Source organism: Octopus sinensis, linkage group LG2 (assembly GCF_006345805.1).
Source record: "Octopus sinensis linkage group LG2, ASM634580v1, whole genome shotgun sequence".
Classification (NCBI taxonomy): domain Eukaryota; kingdom Metazoa; phylum Mollusca; class Cephalopoda; order Octopoda; family Octopodidae; genus Octopus; species Octopus sinensis.
Window position 1 is genome coordinate 100,363,235 of NC_042998.1, and position 18,952 is coordinate 100,382,186.

The following is an 18,952-nucleotide window of genomic DNA, read 5'->3' on the forward strand; positions in this document are numbered from 1 at the left end:
TTTTCTTTTTTGAGAGAATGTGAACTAATTTGTTTTGGAATATATAGTATGTGGTAACTTCTTTATGAGACTACAGGGTGAAAGTTTTGAAAAATTATTTGTTGAATTAGTAAAAATATTTTCGTGAACTTTTTTTTTTTTCTGGAGACTTCTATTTTACAATTCATAATTTCACAACTAACTTCACCTGAAGTGACACACCTAACTCCAATATCTTTCTAACCATGTGTACAAACTGTTTCAGCAAATATGTTCAGTCTTTCATTAGTAATGTTGCTTCAGTCCTGGAAAATATCACCTGGCTGTTTTTAAGCTAAAGCAAAACAGTAATAATAACACCAAGTTAACTAATCTCACAGTTAATATTTTTCTCCACTTCCTGACCAAGATAACCTTTCCAATTTTTGAGTCCAGTCCTTAATATCTAGTCAACTATAAACTATCAAATGGGAGAAATAATCAGTGCCTGGTCTAAACAACAAAATGAAAACATTATGGTGCTTGTCAATATTAAACTACTTTGATTTCAAGTGTAAAGCCGAACTGTTACACTTCCAGCAACAGTCAGTGGAACCATACATAAACTTCAACTAACAAGTGAGACAGGTGCTCATCTACAACTAGTATAGTGATTAGTCAGTTAATAACCTACCTTGGTAAATGGAATAAATTCACTCAAAGACACTCTCCTGTCTGATAATACATTTAAAAGGAAAATAAAGAAATAACAAAAAAAAAAAGAAAAGAAAAAAGAAAAGAAAAAAATATTTTCTTTGTAGAGCACATCTGAAATAAAACAGGCTAGTATTTCAATACATTGGTAGTTGAGTTTCTTTTTTTTACATTTCCTTGCAGATGTGTGTGTGTGTGTGCGTGCGTGTGTGTGTGTGTCTGAGAGAGAGAGTACTTTCTACAATACAGTACAAGTATACTTAAAATTTATAAGATCTGAAAGCAAGCTTGAGATAGTTACAAGTAAACAATAGTATGTAGAATTAGACTGAGTTTATTGATAAAATTAACATGTATATATTTAAATAGGCAAAGCAGGAGAATGTAAAAAATTTATGGAAGACACATCTGTGATGCAGAGAATGGAGTGTATTGGTGAGTGACTCAAAATAAACTAATGTCACATGAAATTTATTCTTAATTTTCTTTTATTATAATTCTATTCATGTCTAGGATGGTTCATAGGAACAGAAAACTGACTCTGGTACTTAAATGCTATATTAGCTCCAAAAGAGTTGAAAACAGGACCACATTAAGACCCATAGAGGCCCCTAAATACTTAACAAATTTTGCTGTCCCCATATATATGTAATTCACAATAGAAACAATAATAAACCATAAGATAATTTTTTTATTTTTAAAAAAGAAACAAAACTAACAGCAAGATGGAAAATAATGTTGATTTTTGTATATTCCCTCTTTATTTATATTTGAAAATTTTTCTATTTTTTTTATTGCAAAGATTAAAAAAAAATTTTTTATTTTTATTTTTTAGATCCTCCCTATGACACCATGAACACATGGAAATTATATTTCTGAGCATATAAACCACTTTGAATATTATTTTAGCAAGTCGAAAGTGATTTCTTTTGTACTGTAAACCATTTACCATTTCTGTGGTGCCCCACTTTCCCTTGATGCCCTAAGTACATGCTTATTTTGCTTAATGGTTAATCCAACACTGGTTGAAAGGCAAACTCAAAATGTAAAATGCCTTATCAAAATTCTGCAGGCATTTTATTTGATGCTCAAATAATTCTCCCAATCCACCACCTAAATTGCATGATATATGTGTGTGTGTGAGAGAGAGAGAGAGAAGTCTGATGATGTATGGTAATGTGATCTACCAGGGGAATATTCCCAACAGCTGAAGATCAAGGAGTTTAAAATGAAATGATCAATGTGTTGAATACAATTAAAACTTTAATGGAGTGTGAATGAATTGAATAAGCTCCAGTCACTGTTTGGAACCAAGTAAAAACAAATGATTATGTAATATTCATCACCATCATTGTTTAACATCCACCTTCCATGCTGGCATGAGTGAGAAATGAATAATATATACTATACTATACTATAATATGTGTAAAGTGGTTATTCAGGGTTGCTGAGACCATAAAAAATGAATTGACAAAAACAAATGACAAAACTGGAGATATGATATATTACAAATTGTCTGCTCTAAGTTGGCATGGCAAAGGCAGATAACTAATTATATTGTTTGTATGCAATATAACAATCTTAGACTAAAGACATATGAACAAGGTTGTAAAACATTGCACATAGTACTAATAACATGGGACAGCAGATTATAGTATAAATTGCAGAAATGAATTAAACTTTCCATTTCAGTTCCTTTGATAAATATACTGTAGACATCGTCTATTACATGATATTAGTATTTAATATTTGATTCAATGATTACTCAATATTAAGCTGATGTGTTTGAATTCCGAGCCAACATAAAAAATTTTTCCATCCAAATTTTAATAAAACTTAACAATAATTATCCTAGAATACGAAGAAAGGAAATAATGTTCTATTTCTATACCTGGTTAAAAGCCAGAATAAAAACTGTGAATCATCTAGTTGCAAAATATTTTTTTTGCTAGTCATTTTATTCATATATTTATTTTGTATTTGATAATGTGACTGAAATTTTTCTCCCTTAAATCATTTTAAACAACTCCACCCTTTCAATAATGCCAAAAAATAAAACCAAGCTATTTGCTGCTAAATTGCTATTGTTATTAATTCTTCATAGTTTTATATGAGTTTAGCAAAACATTTTACAATTGGTTTTATTGTAATTATAAAAATACTCTAATGTGATAGAAGACCAGTGTGTTTACTGTCACAAACTGAAGAGTCCTCTAGTCTGTATTTATTTCATTTTGAAATGTCTGATCACATGTGTTATGTGAGCCAAAAGTAAGATACATGCAAATGTGCAGTATCACAAAAGTTTTAATTTATATCAGCATAAAAAAATTTTTAAAAACAAAAACAAAAAAAGAATGTTAAACTGATAGTCAGAATGATAGTAATGGTGGTGATGGGCCACTAGCTGTAATATTTGGTTTTATAAAGAAAATACAATTCTCGCCAAATAATTCCACTCAAAACAGGAGTCAGTGGTGGAGAAACATTTCAAGAAATCATTTAATCATTTAGCATCCATACTCAGCCCAAATATTCTACCTGTTTTGACATTCAAACTGGCTATGTGTAGCCTGTCACACCAACCCTACAGTGTCATTCTACAAGTAAACAATCACATCACTGAAACGTCATAACTGTGAGATAGTGCATAATTAATACAAAGCAATATGAGTAAGTAAGCATTACATTTAATAGAGTAAACTGAACGTGAAAGGGTTAAGTTCAAAGTGCTCAAAAATAATTGTTTCTAATTTAGGTACAAGGCCAACAATTTTGGTTGGAGGGGTTAGTTGATATCATCAATCCTTGGAATTGACTTTATTTTTGTGACTCTGAGAAAATGAAAGACAATGTTGACCTCAGTAGGAACTGAACCTAGAGCATAAAGAGCCAGAAGACATACCATAAATTACATTTTCCACACAGCAAGACAAGTTAATATGTATAAATTTGTATGGTACAACAGCAAATATATTGTGTTTGGGTGATTGTAGCACTTATAATAAATAAACGTAGGAGTTGTTTTTCCTTATACGGAAGTAGGCGAAGTTTTTGATTCCAACACAAAATTGTTGATCAGCAGATTAAATTGACAACTGACAGCCAAGAAGAACCAATTTGAAGTTATATGTTTTAACTCAAAGTGATATAACAGGATACAAACATGCTGCCAATTTGGCAAATGCAACTTTTTTTTAGAAAACATGTTTAAATTATTGGGGCTTTTTTTTCCACAAAATCAAAGCAGCAACAGAAACAAAGCAAAATGTCGTTACTTTGGTTAGTCAATTTGAATAAACAAAAGGATTAGTGATTAAGTAGAGTTCTTTCATAAATGTTTGCTTTACATCATCAATCAATGCTGAGATGATGTAAAAAGTAATATTATTATTATTATCATCATTAGAAGGTGGAGAACTTGCAGAATCATTACTACACTGGGCAGAACGCTTCGTAGTATTTTGTCTGTCCTTATGTTCTGAGTTCAAATTCTGCCAAGGTCGACTTTACCTTTCATCCTTCTGAGGTCGATAAAATAAGTACCAGTTGAACACTAGGGTTGATGTAATTGACTTACTCCTCCCCCAAGATTACTGGCCTTGTGCCAAAATGTGAAACCAATATTATTATTATTATTATCATTAAGGTGGCAAGTTGCAGAACTGTTAGCATGCTGGACAAAATACTAAACATCTTGTCCGTCTTTATGTCCCAGTTCAAATGCTGCCTAGGTTGACTTCATCTTTCATTCTTTCAGGGTCAATGAAATAAGTACCTCTTGAGCACTGGGGGTCAATGTTAATAATTAGCCCTCCTAAAGAATTTCAGGCCTTGTACCTATAGTAGAAAGGATTATTATCACCATTATTATTGTTATTATTATTAAAGCAGTTGAGTCCACAGAATCGTCAATGTGCCATACAAAATAAGCAGAAATTTTTATGGCTTTTAATGTTCTAAGAATACCAGGATTAACTTGTCTTTTATCTTTTCAGGATTGATAAAATAAGTATCAATTGAACACTTGAGCCAATATAATTAACTAATCCCATCTTCCTAAAATTGTGGACTTTGTGCAAAAATTACAAAGAATTATTACAATTAATATTATAATTACTTTGTGGGTTGATAAAATAACAACCAGGCAAGTACAGAGGTCAATGTAATCAACTTGCTCCTTCCCCTCAAAATTGCTGGCCTGGGACCAAACTTTGAAACCATTGTCTAAGTCGAAATGTGTGATGCTGTCATGTGGTTAGTTGAAGGTAGAAGTGAAAGACAGAAAGAGAGAGAAGAGTGTTAGGCTCAGGGGAAAGGGATTGCTATTGTGTTATATAGTTAGTTGAGAGAGAGAGAAAGTGTGTTTACTGAAGGCAATACGGCATTGATGTATCTGTCTATCTATCCACAGGTAAGATACATCAACAGAAGAGAGAAAGATGGATGGCTAGACATATTGATAGACAGTTAAATTTTATGTGAAATAATCTTTGCAAATAGTTGTGGATGTTACTCTTTCGTGTGTTCTAGTCCAAGGGCTGTGTTCATGCTAGGGTACCATCATTATGCAGTATTTTATGCTTTTTTAAAATTATTATTAGGTTTAAATGCTTAACCATATTGTCAGAGTAGGCAGATACATAACCCATCATGATAGAAATATATAGACAAACAGGTAGATAGTCGAAATGAAAAGAAGTGAAAACAATCTCGATTGGCAAATAACTTGGACTGAGCCTTGGTACAGATAAGTAGGATGTGATGATGATGGTGGTGGTGCTGGAGTCAATAGGGATATTGGTTAAAAGAGGTGGCAGTAGTGGTCGAACAGTGAAAAGTGTAGGCTTTTGATATATTATTTTTGTCTTTTAATTTTGATATCAACTATCACTTGATGCATGCTCTTTGGTGCAACTAATTATCGTCTGCTCAATCAAAATATATTTGTTTATAAAATATGGACAACAATAGGTGTTGGCTAACAAGAGAAAGAATGAAAAGGTTTAGGATATGGTGTTTTTATAGATTTTTTTAATTATCCATATTAAGATTCCTTAAAACTTTACCAATGTACTGAAGCAGAATAATAATGGCTTTCATTATGTTCCACAGTTAAATGAAAAATAATAGAGAACATTTCACAAAATAGAAGCCATAAGAATATAGCTTTCAGAGATATTGTTTCCTGAGATTACACCTCCAATTCTATCTATGTGGACTTTTACACCATCACAAGAATCAAATGATTCAGAAAATATACAATTCCATAGTACAATTTAAAAAAAACAAAACAAACATGGAATTTCCACAGGTACTGCTAGTTATTATTAGTTCATTCAAATATCACTGAGGTCGACTTTACCTTCCATCCTTTTGGGGTCGATAAAATAAGTATCAGTTGAACATTGGATGTAATCGACTTATCCCCTTCTCCAAAATTGTTGGCCTTATGCCAAAATTTGAAAGCATTATTATTGTTGTTGTTGTTATTATTATTATTATTATTATTATCATCATTATGAATGTTTACACGGACCTTTCTTTCGGACAAAACCCTTTGTACTTTTCATCCTGTCTTTGTCCTTACATGTTTTTCTTGATTTTAGTTAGCCCTTGTGGCCAATAAACCAGAATTAATTATTATTATTATTATTATTGTTAGTAGTAGTAAACTTTGCCTCTCGTCCTTTCAGGGTCGATAAAATAAGTATCAGTTAAGAACTGGGGTTGATGAAATCAACTAGCACCCTCTCCTAAAATTCCTGGCCTTGTGCCAAAATTTGAAACTATTATTATTTTTTTCTTCTTATTATTATTATTATTAAGAAGTGAGGAATGTTAATCTGAAAATACTGGATTCAATTCAAATCAACAATGGGGTAAAATTTCTCTTTTCAACACACTCCCTTTCTTTATATATTTATTCTTCTCTAACACAAGAACAATATTCCTTCAAAGCATCAAAACATTTATGTCTTAAATAAAGAAATGTTAATTTTGCTGTAAAATACGTAAAAAGAAACTTCCTCTTTTGATGCGTAGCATGCCATTTACATAATACTGAAGAAAACCAACACACATCTCTGAAATTTTAACATTTCTTTTAACCCTCTGCAGTGCAATACATAAAAATGATGAAAGGAGAAAGAAAAAGAATACAATCTTCTGTATGATTTAGTAAAGATATTTTTTAGCTGCTACCATAGTTACCATGTCATTAAGGCTTGATATAACAAATTGATTTAGAGAATTTAAATGCTAAATAGGTGTGGTAATGAAATGAAATGCTGAAAGAATAATGTCTTTTCCTTTTAGTTTTCTTTTTATTTTCAGTACAAGGAAATAAAAAGATACTTAAAAACAATTCGTTTGGGCTGTGTTCCTGTTTACTAACAAACAATACAAACAATAGCTTAGTAAACAATACAAAATTAGCATTAATAACAATGGTCCAAATGATTTACAATAACCAGACTAGAAATTAACAAAAACTCAAAACAGAAAGAAATAGATTCCAAACAACAAATCTATCAGCTGAAGAATTTCATCTGGGTTAATGAATGATGTCAAGGTATATGGAACAAGTACAGAATATGAATTTTTATTCTGTGGCTAAAGTCTGTCTGAAGTATTCATATCATGTCTTCAATAAAGTATCACTAAATAAATGAATGAATAAACCCACTGCAGCAACACAACTCCTAAATAATTGATTAAGCAGGCTTTATAATTAAATCAAAATAATTTTAAAGTTGTATATGTGAACATACTATTGAATAACTGATTGAATGGTCAACTAAGGTTTTCAGAAGGAGAAACCTAAAACATTTAAAAGTACATCAACAGGAAAATTTCTGGTTCTTGTCTATTCATAGATTAGCCAATTGAGCAGACCTATAATCAAAGAAGTTCCAGTTATGACTCTCCCATATTATTTCAGATAATGTCTTGTGATTGCACTCTTCAATATATTTGTTCTTTTCTAAGGCAGCAGACTGTGATTTGAGGGAGTAAGGTTGCTATTTCTAAAGCCAAGTTACCATATAGAAGCTGTAATATTGAAATTTTCTGGTTAAAATTCGAGGTTCAAATAATCTTTCTTTTAATATACCTTATATATACTCCCACAAAATGGCTCCTTTACAGCACATTGACAACAGAATGGAATAGCTACATGTATGTATTCACTACAAGGTTTGTAAACAAGAGGTAAGGATATTGTAGAGGTTGATGAGGCAAAGAGAGGGAGATGAGGTAGTGTTAGGGTGACAGAGAAGCTACAGGAAGAAGGTCACTGAAAGACAAAGGAGGGAGAAGTGGACGAGTGCAGTGAGAGTATCCTAACCACCATCACTAACTGTTTTAATGTTGTCTCGGCTATGCTTGCACAAAAGTGCAGGTTTTCTCCCAAACTCAATGCCATCAACTGCTATAGTCCCTTGTCATTTCTTTTGTGAGGTTCAGCATCTGTCCTAGGCTTTCTTCTTTCCATAAGCAGTGTCCACCTAGAATATTCAGCATATCTTTATGCAGTATTTGTCATCTATATGCAGTCTTCTTTTTTGCATACTCTAGCTGAATCCTCTTTTACTCAGTTTATCTCAGCTCATTTGTATTCCATTGCTCATTCACATTAATAATACTCATCTAGCAAAGCATTCTCACTTCATTTCGTTCAATTTTTTGCAAATCCCCTGCATTCAAGGTCCATGTCACACTACCATGTACACTGCACTTCATACAATCTAACCTTCATTCTGAGAGTATTTATTGCCTCCCCTTTGTCACAGAGGTGGTAGCACCCTGAACTTTTTCTAACCCATTCTTACTTAGGTTACTATGTTAATGTCCCTCTGCCTCTGCTGCTACATAGGATCCCAGGCAGTCAGCAATTGGTTACACTGGGTACATGCTATGGAGTTTCTATCCATTCTTTTTCAGCACACCAAGTGAAGCCATTTCCCTGGTGGTAGCAGAGTCCTGTCTTGTGTACACACACATGCATATGCATGCCATACAGGAAACAAACAGGCAGATATTCTCATCCTTTTATACCTGTTGCTCTAAGATTGTAGGGGTGAGGGGATGCCTTCACCAGTAGAGCAACTAACAACTTGTTGCAGCTCTTTGACATCATAATTGTGAAAGTCAGCCTTTGTGATTTCTTTCTGTCTTACTCTTCTACAGGCTCGTTATTGAAATTGTTGCTTACTCATGTTTTTGGCAGCAATTCCATACATGCCTTGCACAGTTTTCACAAGCCAGCTACACCTAGTTTTCTGAGAAACCATCAGAGTGTGGAACTCAGTGAAAGGCCTTCTCCAGGTCAATGAATGTGAGGCAGAATGGCTTGTTCTTAGCTAAGAACATTTTCTGTAATTGTTACACTAAGTAGAGGGTGTTAGTGGTACAACCCCCTGATACAAACCTGAACTGCATCTCATTTAAATTAATTATCTTTCTAACTTACTATGCTACTTACATAAATTAATCTTGTTGCAGTTGATGGCTATGTCAATTTTTAAAGATGGCACCTCTCTATGCTACCCAACAGAGTATCTAAGGGACCAGCACATATTCTACTTTGCCAGCTATTTCCAGTGTCTTATTGATTATCCATAGGTCCAGCTACTTTCTTTGCCTTCATTATCTTTAACCCTTTCATTACCAACCCGGCTGAAACTGCCGCTGGCTCTGTAATACAGATGTCTTGTATTTTTCATAAGTTTTGAATTAAAATCTTCCACTAAATCTTAGTCTCAATTTATGTTCCTAACACTAGCTGAATGATAACTCAGTTATTTTACTAAATTCTTTGTTATATTTAAAGTAATTGAAAGAAATACAGAGCATCTCAACAGAAATACAGTAACAAAAGAGTTAATGGCTCTTTTAACAGCATAGCCTGTCAACTTCAGTAACTGGTCCCTCTACTGGGTCTAGTTGGGAGCAATTCCTCTTTTTCCTTATTTAGCAATCTCTTGTCATATCATTTCCATGTCCCTTTCTCTTTAATATAAATTAGGGCGAGTGCACAGCAATAATTTCATATGCACTTTTCAACTAATGTCTTCAATAACAACCTGATTTTCACATGCACACTGTTTTACAAACTACAATGCCCATACCTATGATTCTCATGTTGCAGAACATTGCTTTATCTTGTACAATAAGCTCCTTTCTTTGTTAAAGATACCTGATACCCAACTTCTGTTCTGGCTATTTAATTTTGCTCTTTGCTTGCTCCCCATTTTCTTCTATTCTATCTAGGCTTGCAGATTAGCTTTTATGGCTCTATTATACCATCCCACCACTATGTCACCTTTGTAGTTGGGTGCAACTTTGTTCCATTCACAGATATGGTCTGTAGTTTGCAGTAGGCTGTCTCACAGAAACTCCCAGTTGTCTCCTTTGTTGTAAATATCTCCTCTTCCTTCTCATTAAAATGCATCAACTAGCAATTCTATGAATCAACATCTGACTGAAGGCTCTTTCAGCTTTCACTACTTTCTTCTCCAAATTATCTTGTGTCCCTGGTTCTATGCACCACTTACTCACATGAGAGAGAGAGAGAGAGAGAGAGAGAGTAAAGGGTGTAAACATAAGCACTAAAACCATAAAACAGTGTTCTTTAAACAAAGTCCTCAGCAATATTTGTTGTGCAATGAGTTATATACACCATCATGTCACTCTCAGCATCATAAATGCAGTAAGCTGGCAAATGGCCCATTGGAAACCTGTAGGCAGTGACATTATTATTCACCAGTTGTGTAGTTCTAGCGTTGCAATTAAAAAACCAGCAAAACATGTTCTGTGATCTCATTTCTTTTGTTGGTTGGCTTTTTAAATAATCCTCCATTGCTGTTATTTTAGACAAGGTATCACAATTCACATTCTTTCTTTCCATAAAAGTCAATAGGGTACATCTCTCTTACTGATGGCTATTTGCTTATTAGAAATAGTTCAGTTGATGATATATATTTAGTAAATGAGTAACACAGGATGGAATAAATAAATAAAAATGATATCCTGGTTTTGAAACACAAACGCTATGCCCTTATGTGTCATAAGAAGCAACTAAAAGAGTGTTAAACAGAGAGGCTAAACATAAGTTGCACAAAAGACTCGTGCAACATTGAAAAGCAGACAAAGTAGCGATGACGTTATAATCTTCCTCATCATCATTTTAATGTAACTTTTCTCTGCATGCAGAGACTGAACAGAGTTAATTGAGGCAGATTTTCTACAGTCAGATGCCTTTCCTGTTGCCAACCATTGCCTGTTTTCAAGCAAGGTAATATTTGCCCCAGGTCAAACATGTTTCCTCAGAATATTGGAAATGAATAACATTCAATTACAACAATCATGTGATATAAAGGCAAGGTACAACAGACACATATGCATATACGATGGGCTTCTTTGAGTTTCTGTCCACGAAATCCACTCATAGGGCTATGGTAGAAGATACTTGCCCAAGATGCCATACAATGGGACTAAATCTTAAACCAGGTAATTGGGAAGCAAAGTTAATCATACAACCATGGCCGTGCCTATGTACAAATGTACAGATTTGCAGGAATATTTTTTAAAAACTTCAAAAACATGTTAATGAAATAAAAAAAAAAGACTGATCTACATGAGCTGGTATTAAAAAGAGAACAAGGGAACAGATTTAAGTGACTTCTTTAATGCAGGAATAACTAAGTATCTACATGTGTGTGTGTGTGTGTTTTTATTTATAGCTGAATGATAAATTGCACCTAGTCCATGCTGTATGGTTGTTGGCAAAAGAGGTGGACATACAACTGTTAAAACTATCCCCAAAATACATGAAATACACAACAAAGTCTGGAGTTACCTCTACTATCATATGTATGAGGATGCTACTAATATATAAGTATATATGTTTTATCAAAACTAACACAGATTATAGCAACATACATAAAATTGAGTAAGAAAGACTGAAAGCTATTCTAGTGAATCACTAAACAAAAGTAACACAAATTGAGAGAAAATTTAAGCGGATGTGTAACAAGTAATAATTCAAATCATACATTTTTTTATCTCTTTTTTTTTTAGAACAAAAAAGAAGCCCTTCTCATTTGCCTCAGCAACTCTAAACACCCTGTTAGACATAAGCAATAATTGGATATCAAGTTATAACAATTTGAATGGCCAGATTAAATTAAGGCACAAAAAGAAAATGACTCTCCCCAGACATAACAGATTATATTAAATTATTTGCATCTGAAACAAGTATTTTCCTTCTACTCCTCCTAATACTAGTCTTTATATGATACCTAAAGTTTCCAACAAAAACAAATAGAGCAATATTTGTAGTCCTATACCAGTGACAGCATTTGAACCCTTGAATAGCAGCACTACTCTTAACAGTTCTCATAAATATAAACATACGATAAAATAAAGCCTATGAAATTAACACAATTACATTATCAGATCCAAATGATTTGTGATGCAAATAGAGCACCACTGAGAAAAGATAGTTGTAATATTCCAATTAAAGCTGAGTAATGTCCATTTTCTGTATGTCACTGCAAGCCTTAAAGCTTTCAGGAAGCTTTTCAATTTCCCACCATACACTAAGCTTTACATATTTATCATGTGCAGAAAGGAGTAATTAATTATAATAGCTTCTCTGTGATGAATATGGTTATAAAATGACATTTTTTGAAGGGTCTGATGCAGCACTTTTAATACTAAAGCATTACTTTAGCTATGATATAAGAGAAGAAAACATGATTTAGGTCAAGGTTATAATAGGATCAAGTAACCATTAATGGTCTTAAGTTATCAACTTCAGCATGTAAGATATACATGAGTAAAAGATCTTGTACATCACAACTGAACCATTAATACCAGTGTTACTGTCAATTCAAATATTGTGAAGGAGAATGAGAGGAAGTCAAATCAACATAAATAATAAGCTAGTAAACCAAACATTTGGGGACTTCTTTATAGCAATAACATTAACTGGGCTAATGGAAATTAATTAAATACTGTTTCATCATATTTACCTGTATGGTGATATCAAGCCTGTTTTCATCCAGCAAAATAACCTGTGTTTTGCGGCCTTCTGTCATCTGAAAAGATATTTGGAGAGTAGTAGAGCTATCAAATAAATGAATAAATAAGGATTACTGTTCGACCGAATGGTCTCTGAAAACACCAGATAAACAGGTTAAATGAAGTCAGAACATATTGGAGAAAATATCAAGGATTAACAATGACAGATGAGATGAGATGCAACAGAGCAGATAACCATGCAGAACATCCAAACAACATAAACTCAGAAATACACTTGAAATGCATGACTGTCAGTTACATTATTCATAAAGAATCCAATCTATGCAATAAGATGAATTCATAATTTTCTAAATAAAATTTAAGATATTTAAGAAAATATAGTCATTGATAAGGTACGATGATAAGTAAAAACAATGAGTCTTGTAGCATGAATCATCTTCATTGTTTGTTTCAACACTAAAACATTGTTGCTTCAATGCTGGCAGAAGTTAAAAGAGTTTTCAATAGAGCATCCATCATCTCATATGCGAAACCCAACATTTACAGATCTGTCCTCACCACTACTTCCCAAGATTTCCATGGTTTGCTTCTATGTTTTGTATCTATCACAACATTATTTTCACCCAGCGTGTGGTGAAAATATTCATTTGTATTACACATCTATATCAGTGTAGCCATATATTCTGCACACAAAGGCAAAATATCTTTGGTTTCAAGATTCTTCCTCACTTGAGTCACTCTAAAAAAAAAAAAAAAATTAGGAACAGAGTATTGAGTGTATATGTGAGATTACTATAGTATCTATTGTTTGCATTATCACCATCTTTTGGTTAGTGAGAGATGAGATATATTAAGAGCAGTATTTTAACAATAGCCAGATCTGAAATTTTAGAAGCAGACTGCTGGTGGCAAAAATTTATATCCTCTAAAATGCTTTTCAGGTTAAGATTTTTTAAAAATTCAATATAAAAATGAAAAATTTATTATCATTGTTATTTGTACTGTTGTATCTACCCTTGAAGACAACATTTTTGAATATTCTTATGTCACATTCATGGCAGCAACATCAGTTAATTTCCCATAGGCCCCATACGCTAAAATGAAAATTTTTTTTCAGTGTATGACAATACAGCAAGTGTTTCAATGAAACAAGGAGTTACATAACGAAGCATTTTTCTTGTCATTTGCAAGAAATCTTTTTTTAAATTCAATAGATAAATTAAAACTGTTGGTCTTTAGTATAATCATAATTGGTTTAATGTCGGTAAAATGTTTGTCTCATAAAATAAATATAATATGGTGACAAAGCTTATATAACAATAGCTCAAGTTTCTGTTGTGACTACAAAGCATCATCACTAACATCTTTCTTACATGCACTTTTACCAAGCTGGTATGGGTTTAGATAAGACTTTTTGAGGCAGTATTTAATAGCAGGATGCTCTTCCTAATACAAACTGCTTTTTTCTTTTTCAAGTAAAATACTTTATACTGCTAGCATTCATACATCAAATTGCCAAGCCGTGGAATATATTATTAATGCAGACAGTAACAATGTTACCACTGGAAACACACACACACACACAGCTTCTGTATAGTTTCTATGTACCAAATTTCACTCACAAAGTCTTGGTCAGCCTGAGGCTGAAGTAGAAGACTGTCTAAGGTGCCACAATGTGTGATTGAACCTGAACTTCTAAACCAGACATTCATGCCTGCATCTCAATTTAAAATTAAAACCAAGTGATATAACATATTCAACTGAACAAATATGCAAAATAATGTTAATAAAAATCTGTGATTCCAAACTCTGGCATTTAGAACTATTGACTGTCTTTTGAATCAATGAAATTCTGTTGATGGAATGATTTTATGAAGTCAGAAAAGGGCTTTCATCAAAAACAGATGCTGGATTAAATTATATTTAACATTAAAATGAAAAGGTTAACTATTTAACTGATATTTAGTAAAAACCATATGTAAATAAGTAACAACAAACCCAGAATTGCTTTTCTAAGCATATCACCAGGTTGGTAGACAGATTTTCAGCCTTTATATTAAAGCTAAGTCCTATTCATTAGAGTTCATTTCTTTCTTGCATTTTTTGTTTTGTAACTCACACAAAAAAGAAAACTCCAGAAGTTAGCAATGATCAAAAACTGAATGGATACACGATAGCAGTGTTATGAATACAGAGTTTATATTGAACAAACTATACCCTCTAGTAGCACAACAAGACCAAAGACTTCAAAAATTCATGCAGAATTCCTGAGGCAAAAGTCTTCCAGGGTAGTGTGCTGTGCTGATCTTCATTTACAACTGGAATATCCCTCAGAAGAATGTCACTTATGCTTGCTAAAATTAAAAAAAAAACCTTTATAAAATGAATGAGTTGATTTTCCACTGGCAATATTATCCAACTAACGTGCATTGCCTGACAACATTCCAGATGCAGGAGCAGTCAACCTTGATCTACATTTAACCCAAGACTTCATAGAGTCAGAGACAAACTGTAGAAAAATGTGCCTGGCAAGAGATGAATAAGCCTGTTTACCATATAGGAACATCTGCAGGTGTCAAAACCTCAGCACATCATCAGCCACTACATCTTGTGCCTTCAACATAGAGAATGTTGGCAGATGATGGACATTCTAACCAATGGAACCAGTTCCTTACACAAGAAGTGAAAGAATGAAACTGGTCACCTTGTTCAAAACTCATCTCAGTTTATATTCACCTGTAATCAAGCAGACCATTGCTCCAGCAATAGAAGTTGTCTAATTGCTGAGCTGCAAATCCACTGATTTGCCAAAGTTTACTGCCAATACAGTAACAAACATGTAAACATAGAGCTCATAAGGCAGACTATCCAACACAGCATTTGGTATCTCTCAAAACCAGAGTGCTTTTCTCGTAGCTGCTGTTATGACAAATTGTTGAAGTAGGCTCTAAAGTCTATATTTAGCACTAGTTCCCTCAAACACCTGCGTAAAGTGTCTCTGAAAAACCACCCACATCTGTTGAGAATATGTGTATTATATCCATCAAAAACTAAATTGTAATCTTGTTGCCACATCATGCCTCTGCCATCTGGGCTCATGAAATAGCTTTCTATCCCTTATATGCAGGAACATGAACCTTAGCTCAAATTATACAAATTTTGGTGCTTTGAATCAAGAAATAGTCCGGCATTGTTTTCAGTGGTAGTACGTTCTATATGAAGTATTTTTTATTCACCTATTGTTTAAAACTACCTACTAACTCTCCTTCCAATCTATTTGTTTTCTATTATGTCCTTTCCAAACCATAATAGCTCTAATCTTGTTCCATGACGAGAGACTAACTATAAAGTGACACTAGATGTTGCTGATGATTTACAAATGTCAACTCCTAACTTGTACATGAATCAGATCGCTAAAAGTTTTCAATACAAAAACAAAAACAAAAAAAAAGACACATCCAGCTTCCAGTAAATTGTCTTTCATCTTATCTAATTTGATATTGAACTTCCCAAACTTATGGTCTATGGTAACCAACTATCCAAAACTGCAAATACCATGCTATCCCTGTTCACAGATCAAACAAAAACTCCAAAAATACAAACTAGGTAATTCAGTTTTGACTCTGGGAAATCGAGAAGATACCTTTCAAAGAGTTGGGATTGCCTAAGTAGCTTTGCAGGGCTGTTAGTTCCTTCCTTTTTTTACCACAGCTATTCCCATACAATCCTAGCATGTGTCTAAGATGTCATTCCAGTTGCCCACTAAAATTAAAGCATAGGATATATACATTATAATGCTTGTAGGTGCTTGAAGATATCTAGCTACCAGCCCTAGTTGGGGAATAAACTGCCACTAGTCTCAAAGTTATTCATTTCCAGGACTTCTGACTTGAATGAATAAGACCTTGTAATCACTATGATGATGATGATATGATATCATTTACTAGCCCACAAGATATACATATACAAAAAAAGATAAAATAATGAACAAAACATGTGAAGTTGCACAAACGTCAAATGTTACTTGGAACCTAACCATTAAAAATGTGCAAAACATTCTGCTGTTTCAACTTTACCATTATACCAAAGTAGAAGTCACTAAGGTTTTCTTTTAAAGATATTAATGAAACAAAATAGTTTTATGGAGGAGAAATGACATTGCATGAAGTTCACACATTTCTCTATGGACATCAGTGACAGAAGTCAAATGGCTATAATTAAATTAATGAAGTCGTATCAAACAGAACAATAAGAGGCATGTAAACAATTGATATATATATATATATATATTATATATATATATATATATATATATATATTCAAGGACTTAGTTTCACTGCCCACTCCTACATAACTTGTACACAAATAGCAAACACCATCATTTAACCACAGGTCAATCCTTAGTGATCAAAGGCATTCCAGCAACGAAACACCTGCTCTTTTTTTGAGAAATGTCTCACATCTAGGACTATATTTATTCATCGAATGTATCCTTTCTTTTCTTCTAAGACAGTAGGGTGTGACTTGAGAAAGATTTAGCTCTCTTCTAACAGCTTGAGCATCATTGAGGCTCCTTCATTTCCTCGAAACATCAAACAGGCAACAGTTTTCTTGATGTATACTAAGCAAGATGCTTTCTTCCAAACTGTTCTAAGTCTGAAAGCCATTTTAGTTAGAAATTCTAATTCTATTGAGCCTAAATCATAAACCATCGTCAATTATAAGATGTGAGTGAGATATTCTAATTTTGTTGATAAAGCAGCTCTGTAGAATAATATCTGATAAACATCTCACCTATACCAACATGGAAGGTGGATGTTAAACAATGATGATGATATCATATATTTTCCAATATTTCTTGTCTGACTGGAAGATGAATGATTTAGTGTCTGTTCTAATAGATATAATGCAAAAGTTAAAACAAAGCCTTCATCAAAATTTAAGAGAGGCCTTGTCTAAATCTAATACCATTTTAATGAGTTAATCTTAAACACATTTCCTATACAGTTAATAACAATGCCTTATTCCTCTAATTTATTTGCACTACAATATTAAGAACTATCAAATGCATTGAATCCATTTATCATTTATCAAAAACTGAGAACAGGTTTTCCTTTATATATTTCAGAGAAATATTTAATTTTTGCTGCTAACAGAAAAGTAAAATGGCGATACAATGTTGAAATTTATTATAATTGATAGTCTAATAACGATGAAAATCATACTTTCTAATAATAATAATAATAATAATAATAATAATAATAATAATAATAATAATCCTTTCTGCTATTGGCACAAAGCCTGAAATTTGGAGGCGTGGGATAGTTAATTACATCAACCCCAGTACTCAAATGGTACTTAATTTATCAACCCTAAAAAGATGAAAGGCAAAGTCGACCTTGGCAGAATTTGAACTCAGAACGTAGCAACAGATGAAATACCACTAAGCATTTCACCCAGTGTGCTAACGATTCTGCCAGCTTGCGGCCTTAATAATAATAATAATTATTATTTCAAATTTTTGCTACAAGGGCAGCTTGGGGGAGGTGAGGATGAGTCGATTACATCGACTCCAGTATTCAACTGGTACTTATTTTATCGACCCCAAAAGGATGAAAGGCAAAGTCAACCTTGGTGGAATTTGAACTTGGAATGTAGTGGCAGATGAAATACCACAAATCATTTCATCTGACATGCTACCAATTCTGGTAGCTTGCCACCTTAATAATAATAACAACAATAATAATAATAATAATAATAACAATAACAATAATAATGATAATGATAATAATAATAATAATATAGTCGTCAGATATAGTTGTCAGAGATCATGAAGAAAAAAAATGCTTTCTAATTGATGTATCAATACCAGCAGATGACAACGTGTCTCTAAAAGAAATGGAGAAACTCTCAAAATACAAAGACCTGGAAATAGAGGTAACTAGAATGTGGAATCAGAAAACAGAAACAATTCCTATCATAGTAGGTGCATTAGGCATGATAAAAAAATATTCAGACAAATACATAACAAAAACACCAGGACTTACAAACACATATAACATACAGAAAATTGCACTACTAGGCACTGCACACATCCTACGCAGAACACTTTCCATACAATAACCATCAGAGCATCACAACAAATCACAGCACATACCCAAGGCACACAGAGCTGCGCTCGGTAGTGAAGTGAAAGCACGCTATAAAAATAAAACTACTGAATAATAATAAT

The 18,952-nt window shown here is 33.0% G+C and overlaps 1 protein-coding gene across 11 annotated transcripts in view; it reads right to left on the minus strand.

Moving 5' to 3' along the window:
• LOC115232686 (FERM domain-containing protein 4A) overlaps positions 1–18,952 on the minus strand; it is a 383,772-nt gene that overhangs the window by 210,928 nt on the left and 153,892 nt on the right. For all 11 annotated transcript variants that reach the window (XM_029802713.2, XM_029802715.2, XM_029802716.2 and 8 more), the window contains one exon: positions 12,711–12,776. In XM_029802713.2, coding sequence (XP_029658573.1) covers positions 12,711–12,776 — 66 coding nt within the window. The remainder of the gene's footprint in view (positions 1–12,710; positions 12,777–18,952) is intronic.